Source organism: Mandrillus leucophaeus, unplaced genomic scaffold (genome assembly GCF_000951045.1).
Source record: "Mandrillus leucophaeus isolate KB7577 unplaced genomic scaffold, Mleu.le_1.0 Scaffold21, whole genome shotgun sequence".
Lineage (NCBI taxonomy): Eukaryota > Metazoa > Chordata > Mammalia > Primates > Cercopithecidae > Mandrillus > Mandrillus leucophaeus.
In genome coordinates this window covers 4986078-4995241 of record NW_012102143.1, presented here as the reverse complement: position 1 = coordinate 4995241, position 9164 = coordinate 4986078, and the positions used below count along the sequence as shown (strand labels likewise).

The 9164-nt window shown below is 47.6% G+C and overlaps 1 protein-coding gene across 1 annotated transcript in view; it reads left to right on the top strand.

The window, feature by feature from the left end:
• The window catches only part of ASB18 (ankyrin repeat and SOCS box containing 18), an 82221-nt gene extending 78693 nt beyond the window's left edge, over window positions 1-3528 (top strand). Inside the window, exons 7-8 of the mRNA XM_011980332.1 lie at window positions 2002-2115; window positions 3343-3528. Of these exons, the coding sequence (XP_011835722.1) occupies window positions 2002-2115; window positions 3343-3528 (300 nt within the window). The remainder of the gene's footprint in view (window positions 1-2001; window positions 2116-3342) is intronic.
• The last annotated feature ends 5636 nt before the right edge of the window (window positions 3529-9164 follow it).

The following is a 9164-nucleotide window of genomic DNA, read 5'->3' as shown; positions in this document are numbered from 1 at the left end:
GAATAATTGATTGTAAATAGATTTACAATCTATTCTGCATGGAAAAAATCAGATTTCAAAATCATATGCAAAGCATTCACCCATTGTTGTCATATATATTAATTTTCTGTGTAAACACATAAAACATTAGCTTACACGAAATGTTAATAGTAGTTATCTCTGACCAAAGGAATATGAATATTTTTTTTTTAGTTTGTCATATTTGTATTTTAAAGGGGTTTTAGGCCTGGAGCTGTGGAGAGGGGAGCCAAGTTGTGAAGTGAGCAGCCAGAATGAGTGACTTCAGTACTTTCTTCTGTTTGACTCTGTGTCCATAGAGCCCCAGCAGACATGACGCAGGGCAGGCCCCGGTAGTAGTTCAAGTCATTGTTGCAGATATATGGCAGCTGGTCTTAGTAAAGTTGCATAACTTCAGGTTTCTCAACCAAGAAGTAGAAAGAACAAATTGTACAACACTTGGCAAATCTTAGACCTCAAAAAGAGAGAGCTATGAAATTGCCCTGCACCTCTCCGAAATCTAATCTGAATTTGGTCCAGCTTCTTTTTTCTTTTCTTTTTTTTTTTTTTGAGACTGAGTTTCACTCTTGTTGCCCAGGCTGGAGTGCAGTGGCACAATCTCGGCTCACTGCAACCTCCGCCTCCCGGGTTCAAGTGATTCTCCTGCCTCAGCCTCCCGCGTAGCTGGGATTACAGGCATGTGCCACCAGGTCCGGCTAATGTTTGTATTTTAAGTAGAGACGGGGTTTCTTCATGTTGGTCAGGCTGGTCTTCAACCCCCGATGTCAGGTGATCTGTCTGCCTCAGCCTGCCAAACTGCTGGTATTACAGGCGCGAGCCACTGCGCCTGGCAACTGAATTTGGTCCAGCTTCTAAATCCAACTACTAATTTACGGAAAACAGAGGAAGAGCAGCATGTCCACAAACCCCACAGGAATGTAATCAGCAAAAGCCCCACAGTGAGAAACGCTACAAATAACCCAGTTCCCACCACAAATAAGTCACATGAAACCAAAAAAGACATCTAAAAATACATCACAGCAACCAGTCTCACTATGTCGGCCTTAACTAGAATGATTATTCAAACCAACAAATTATTTTGTTAATATAATGGCATTTAAGAGAAATCTGTGAATTTAAACACTGTATATGACATGATATTACAAAACTATTGTTAATTTCTCAGGTGCTATAATATTCTCTTTGTTTCTTCACAGGGTCATATAAAAGATGCACTGAAATACAGATAAAATTATAGGATGCATGGAATTTGCTTTAATCTTACGGGAAGTGGATGGGGCAGGATTGATGGGAGGGGTGGTACATGGGAGTTTATCATACTGTTGGTGCTACTTTTGTGTATGAAGATTCAAACTTCTCCATAACAAAAAAAAAAGTTTATTTTTTAAAAGCAAATAGTGTTCCCATCTTTTTGGTGAAGCTAATGGACTTGAATTATAAATTTGCGAGTAAGGAAATAGGAATCTTTGCCAGTGGGGACTGTGAAAATAAAATGGAAATGCCAAGTCAAGAGGAAATTCAACAGCAAAACAATTCCTCTCCCTCAGTTCTCAATTTCCTGACATTTGAAAATTGAGGTAAGAAATTGGGAACACCATCCTCGGGCCACACTTCCTCCTAACAGAACTTCATTCCTTTTCTCTGAGCAGCTCTCTGGGGGGCCAAGAAGGCCTACCGAGCCATCAGCATAGCCCCCCGGGAACCTGAATGCTTAAGCACTTGGCCCAGACTTCGCATGGGTGGCCATCATCACAGGAAGAAGGGCTCCCTTGCAGAGCCGTTGCCTTGTGTCTTTGTGTGCACTAACTCAGGTGATCCCTGCAGCAACCCGGTGGTACTGCTCTGTTGCTGTTTCCTGTGTGACTTGGGCATAGGGAGGTCACACAGCTAGGGAGAGCTTCCCTGCACACCCGCCTCACTCCTTCCCCACTGAGACCCAGAACCCAGTCAGCCTACGCTGCGCCTTTCACCTCTTCCCACCAGGTGCTGAAGACCTGCGCATCGGCCCCCGCGGTCGTCGAGGTGCTTTTCAACTCCTACCCTCAGCTCTGCGTGTCAGAGTCCTGGAAGGAACTGATTCCTGAGGAAGTATTCCAGGCAAGAGAGCTGCCTTTCCGCCTACCTTTAGTCCAAAACTCTTGTCTGTTTTTGCTTCTTTGCGTGGGGAGTTTTGCACTGATATTCAGCTAAGTGTAATACATCTGAAAAAGGAAGAATGGGAAATGAGGGTGTATTTGCACAATTTCTGGGTTTTTTTTTCTGGAGGCTCCATAATCACACAGCCAGGAGCTTGTTATAGTAGTTGCAGTGTCGTGGCCTCAAGGAGCACAGAGCCCCATGCTGGCCTGAAAAACGCCAGGGTTCTCTTAACCAGTGTCCAGAGAAAGGCCGGAGCTGCCTGAATCCACGGGCCTAGCTCCATGTCAGGACATACTATTCCGGCCCTGTGAATCAGCTTCATGCTCCAGCTGCTCAAGATATGACCAAGGAAGCAGTGGGCATTACATCTATCCACAACAAAGTCCACAGGTGACTGCCCATTAAAAGAGAGTGAGAACAGGCCAGGTGCGGTGGCTCATGCCTGTAATCCTAGCACTTTCAGAGGCCAAGGCAGGCAGATCACTTGAGGTCAGGAGTTCAAGACCAGCCTGGCCAACATGATGAAACCCTGTCTACTAAAAATACAAAAATTACCTGGGCATGGTGGCAGGCGTCTGTAATCCCAGTTACTCAGGAGGCTAAGGCAGGAGAATTGCTTGAGCCCAGGAGGCGGAGGGTGCAGTGAGCCGAGATCGCGCCACTGCACTCTAGCCTGGGCGACAGAGCTAGACTCCATCTCAAAAAAAAAAAAAAAAAGAGCGAGAGTGAGAAGAGTTGTGTGTGTTTTTTCTGTTTCACTGACTTGAGTCATGTGTGCATGACTGACGACCAGACCAATGCCATGCACTCGCTCCTGAGCCCCTCCCTGGCAAAAAGGAAGAGCTGGTCATGACTGGGGGAGATGAACAGGGCCACCCCGGAACTGCAGGGCTGCTGTGCAAAGAGGATATAGCAAAACGGAATTCGGGGAGACCACCTGGAGCATCTGAAGTCACCCCAGTCAGAATCCCCTCTCACTTGGCAGGAACTGTGCTTTGGGAGAGCACACGAGCCCCTGGGGCAGAGGGTGGTTCCCCACAAAGTGGTGCGTCTCTCTCCAGTGCGCTTATCAGGGATCAGTTAGCCATAGAAAAGCCCGCTTGTCCCATCAGTGGTCTAGCTAGGAAGAAAACGTATGTTGGTTTCACGTGCCCAGATTTCTAATCCACCTGCCTTCCCTTCCAGATGCACAAGCCATTCTACCAGTCCCTCTTTGCCTTGGCCCACACCCCACGCTGCCTGCAGCATCTTTGCCGCTGTGCCCTTCGCAGACTGTTTGGCAAAAGGTGCTTTGACCTCATCCCCCTGTTACCCTTGCCAAAGCCCCTGCAGAATTATGTACTTTTAGAACCACAGGGTGTTTTGCACTGAAACAACGCTGCAACCAATGCTGTTGTTCTCCTCGCTGCCCTTCCGTGGAGGCCGTGTGTTGAGGAGAGCACCCTGGTGAAGATGGAGGTGATGGCAGTTCCCTTCCCAAGTGCTCTCGGTGGGACCGGGTGAAGCACAGACCTTGCCAAGCTGCAGGTTCACCTCGAAATGGAATTGGCAACAAAAGCCCTTTCTGCCTCTCAGGGTCGCCTGTGAAAATCCAGTGAAATCGTGACTATCACAGCACCTGGTCTTGGAAAGTACCTTTCAACAACAGTTAAGCCAAAAGGTACAGTGAGTCCTCGCTTAAGGTCTTCGATAGGTTTTGGGAACCAGCTTTAAGCGAAATGATGTATAACAAAGCCAGTTTTCCCAAGGTTAATTGATATAAACAAGAGTAATGTTCCCACAGCGTATTTCTGGTCACAAGAAGATTGCCACACTTCTAAATAAAGACCAATACAGTTCTAATAGTAAACATTGAAATAAATGCAAGCTACGCATACCCTTAAGAGATTAATAACAAGTAAGATAATTATTTGCCCAATTTGTAGTGAGTCAGTAAGTGATGGTGTTTGTCCTGCTCGTGGGTTAGATCAAGGAATAAATGTTTGCAAAACGAACCTTGTCAGGAGCACCTCCTGCCACCACGAAGTTCAGAACAGTCACCAATGTGGCAGGCTTGCTAGGCCCTCTCATACCGCATCATTTATTGTCATGCATTTGGATGATTACTGTATGCCTTATGAATTTTTACTTTACAATAATTTGTATTCATTCATTCGTATTCTAACGTGCTTATTCTAGTTCAGGGTCATGGGTGGCCAGAGGCCACCCCAGCAACTCAGTGTGCAGGGCAGGAACCAGGCCTGGACGGGGTGCTGTTCCATTGCAGGGTGCTCACACACCCCCACACCCACCCACACACACACACTGGGGCAATTCAGACACCCCAGCTCACCTCACCTGCTCAGCTTTGGGATGTGGGAGGGAACCGGAACACCCAGAGAAAACCCACACAGACAGTGGCCCTGACCAGGAATCAGTTTTGTTTCTCATCAGTGTTATAATAAAATGACGTTAAACAACATTATTTAAGGACCTGCTGTATACATGTTTTTCCAATGTGGTAGCAGCCCTCATGCTGTCCCTGAGCCTTGGGACCCTCCCCTCACAGACAGGCCTCTCACCCCGCTGGGGCCCGACCACCCGGGGAAGCTCCGTACCCTAGATCACGACGGAGCTGCGTGTTGAGAAAGGACACTTAGAACTGCCGCACACACACCTGCCCAGGGCCTGTTGGTGCTCCCAAGCACGTTACAGTCCAGAGCTCCCCTCAGTGCTCCCAAGCACGTTACAGTCCAGAGCTCCCCTCAGTGCTCCCAAGCACGTTACAGTCCAGAGCTCCCCAGGAGGACACCAGCAGGATGGTGAGTGAGAAGTTGCCATCCTGTGTGAGTCTTCGTGTGACACCTTCACCAGAAGCCACTGCTGCAGCTCCAGGAACAGTCCGGGAAGTCAGATACCAAGAACAGACACAGGTTGATTGAAGGGGCCTTCAGCTCAGCCTGAGAGTCATATGCCAAGAGAGATGCTCTAGACATCAAGGACTATATCAACCTTGTCTTATTTTCTCTATTCCATATATATATATATATATATACCTTGAGGTAGAGGGTGGTACCCACAAAATGGTGCATCTCTCTCCAGTGCACTTATCTGGGATCAGTTAGCCATAGAAAAGCCCACTTGTCCCATCAGTGGTCTGGCTGGGAAGAAAATGTATGTTGGTTCCGCGTGCCCAGATATATATATGCCAGAATCTCACTCTGTCACCCAGCGGTGCAATCATAACTCACTGTAGCCTCGACCTTCTGGGCTCGAGTGATCCTCCTGCCTCAGCCTCCCATGCAGCTGGGACTACAGGTGCACACCACCACACTAGGATAATTTTTTCTATTTTAAATAGATGGGATCTCACATGTTGCCCAGGCTCTAATTCCTGGCCTCACGTAATCCTCCTGCCTCTGCCTCCTGAGTACCTGGGATTACAGGAGTGAGCCCCCTCCCCTAGCTTACTTTCTCTATTCAGATTCTTCGACATCTGGGGCCTTGCTGATCCAAGAGGAGCTGACCGTCCCCCTGACCAACCAGGCTTAGCCAGTTCTTAGCGACAGTAAGCAATTTCACACAGAGCATGCTTTTCCAATGTTAGCCAACCAATCTGGAGCCCAGAGCCCACACCTCAACCACCTCTTATATCCCACTCTTTCTCACATGCCAGACCACTGCCTACTCCAGAGCAGTTGCCACACAACTTGGGACAGCCCTATGCCCCCAGAGTCTGCTGAAATTATCAAACTAGCCAAACTTCAGTCTTGTCCTCTCCTGCCCATTCCTCCCCAACCTCCTGAAAGACCCTGAGGCTTCTCCATGGGCTGCCCCATGTCACAGCATGCCCTCTGCTCTTAGGAACAGTGTGCAGTAAAACACCTTTTCAACAGCAATCATCTCCTGATCTGTTGGCCTATGAGACATCGAATTGTCTATGAATACATTATATTTTAAAGCAAAGACTCTTCATGGTCATCCTCCAAGGAGAAGCAGTGGCTCTCCTGCTCTGACGAACCTCAGAGGAGACACTCCCTCTGTATTGGTCTGTTTTGCATCGTTCTAAAGGAATAGCTGAGGCCGGGCAGTTTATAAAGAAAAGAGGTTTATTCAGCTCATAGTTCTGCAGGCTGTACAAGAAGCATTGTGCCAGCATCTGCTTCTGGTGAGGCCTTTCAAGAAGCTTTTACTCATGGCAGAAAGTGAAAGGGAGCCAGTGTGTCACATGGCAAGAGAGGGACAAGGGAGAGAGGAGGAGGGGCTGGGTTTTTTAACAATCAGTTCCCAAGTGCACTAATCCAGCAAGAACTCACTCAACACTGCAGGGAGGGCACCAAGGCCCTGTGACCCAAACGCCTCTCATGGGGCCCTACCTCCAACACTGGGGATCAAACTTCAACATGAGATTAGGAGGGAACAAATATACAAACCATACTACCCTCTCATTGCTAGAGTCTGGAAAGAGAATTCAGACCCCAGCAAATAACTGCAGGGTGAGGTGAGATGTTGTATGCACCATGAGTATAGCCCATTATGGAGTGAAAGGGGGGCCCAGCCTGAGCCCAGGAAGTGAGGATGGGCATCATGAAGGAGGTAGCCAGGCTGTAGCTTGGTGGACCATCAAGTTTTAACACAGTGGATCTGCCCAGGGAGTGATAAGACAGCATCCCCCAGCTCCATCAGCTGACCCACCTTCACCCACCCTTTGAGATAGACAATTGATCTGTCCTACAAAAGGGCTATGTCAACTCAGCTTCAAGACCCCTCAGATCCCCATCCCAGGCAGATGATTCTCCCCAAGCCTTTCCTACATAGACTTTCAGGAGTTACCACTGCCTCCAAAGGAAAACTTGAATGAAGGCAGGGGTGCAGGGAAGCACAGGGTTCCGTGGAGGGACAGTGATTTACCCTCCTGGCTGGGAGGATCCCCACGCTTTGGCAGCTGGAAGGAGGCAAGGCTGGAGAAGGTGGGGGCAGATCAGGAGGTACTTGGCTTCCAGACCTAAGATTCTGAACTTCACTGGACGGGCTATGAGGTACCACGAAGCAGGTGAGCAGGTTTGGTCTCAGTGGGACTCTAGGAAGATCGCTTTGTCCCGGAAAGGGATGCAATGCACTGGAAGATGAGTAGCAGCCCAAGGTAACGCCTTAGAGACAGGTACAGAGCTTCTCTACTGAACAAGAACAATGACGTAACTGAAACTGGCTCAATTTGCTTACCTGGGAAGTGAACGTGTCTGCGCCTCTCTCACTTACTTAGGGATTAGTAAGATGTCTGATGTAAGGCAGGCCTTCTCCAAATTTGAAGGGATCTTGTTGAAATGCAGGTGCAGACTCTAGAGGTTTGCAGCAGAGCCCAGATTCTGTGGCTCCAAGCATTTGGATGTTTCTATTAACCTTGGATCCTGGTCTGCAGGCCTCACTGAGCAGAGAAACTGCAAAAACCCAGGCCCAGAGCCCAACCCGGAGAAGGAATTCGATCCATGGTTCCTTCTGTTATTAGGATTGTTTTATCATTAGAAGAAGAAAACAGCCCAATATTAAGATAGAGACTGTAAAAAATGGGGAAAAATAGCAATTTTTTTTTTTTTTTTTTTTGAGACAAGGTCTCACGCTGTCAGCTAGGCTGGAGTGCAGTGGCTTGAACATGGCTTACTGCAGCCCCGACCTTCTGGGCTCAAGTGATCCTGCTGCCTCAGCCCCTCACGTAGCTGGGACTACAGGTGCACACCATCAATTTTTTTGTTTTTTGTAGAGATAGGGTCTCGCTTTGTTGCCCAGACTGCTCTTGAACTCCTGGGCTCAGCAATCTGCCTGCCTCAGCCTCTCAAAGTGCTGGGATTACAGACGTGAATCACCATGCCCAGCCAGCAATGTTATTTAAATAGCATGGGTAAGAACAGTAAGAAATACAGCCACCATGGCCTTCAAGGAGCCCAGTCCTCACTGAATTCTGAAAATGGAAATATGCCTGTCTTCTAAGACTATACCCTCCAGCCACGCCTTCCACCCCACCCTACCATAGAAAACGGTTTGGCTGACATTCTAAAATTGTAAGTATGTACTGAAGAGTCCTGGAAGAATGCAGAGCTCTTTTAAAACATACTGACGATCGAGACCATCCTGGCTAACACGGCAAAACCCCGTCTCTACTAAAAATACAAAAAATTAGCCCGGCATGGTGGCACGTGCCTGTAATCCCAGCTGCTCGGGAGGCTGAGGCAGGAGAATCACTTGAACCTGGGAAGTGGAAGTTGCAGTAAGCTGAGATCACACCACTGCACTCCAGCCTGGGCGACAGAGGGAGACTCCATCTCAAAAAATAAATATATAAAAGAATACTGACTTAGCCGGGCATGGTGGCTCATGCCTATAATCCCAGCACTTTGGGAGGCAGAGGTGGGTGGATGACCTGAGGTCAGGAGTTCGAGACCAGCCTCTGACCAACATGGCAAAACCCTGTCTATACTAAAAATACAAAAATTAGCGGGACACAGTGACAGTTGCCTGTACTCCCAGCTCCTTGAGAGGCTGAGGCCGGAGAATCACTTGAACCTGGGAGGTGGAGGTTGCAGTGAGCCAAGACTGCGCCATTACACTCTGGCCTGGGTGACAGAAAAAGACTCTGTTTAAATAAATAAATAAATACATACATACATACTGACTTTACACTTCTAAAAATCTAATAAATAATAATCAATTATTAGGTTTCCAAAAACTTATTTTTCCCCAAATTGCAGCTTAAAAACAGCAACATGATTCTCACAATGATCCCCAAAGGTCTCCCCATAGCTGCCTGAAATTTTGTCAACATGGAGGAATTATTTCTTTTTCATTATTTTTACCCCTAAGAATTTTAAAATTCAGATGCTCCTGGGAAGAGTTAATCCATGAAGTTCCTTTGGAATAAACCATTCACTCGTTTGTTCATTCATTTATTTATTTTTATTTTTACTTTTTTTTTTTCCGAGATGGAGTCTCGCTCTGTTGCCCAGGCTGGAGTGCAGTGGCGCCATCTTGGCTCA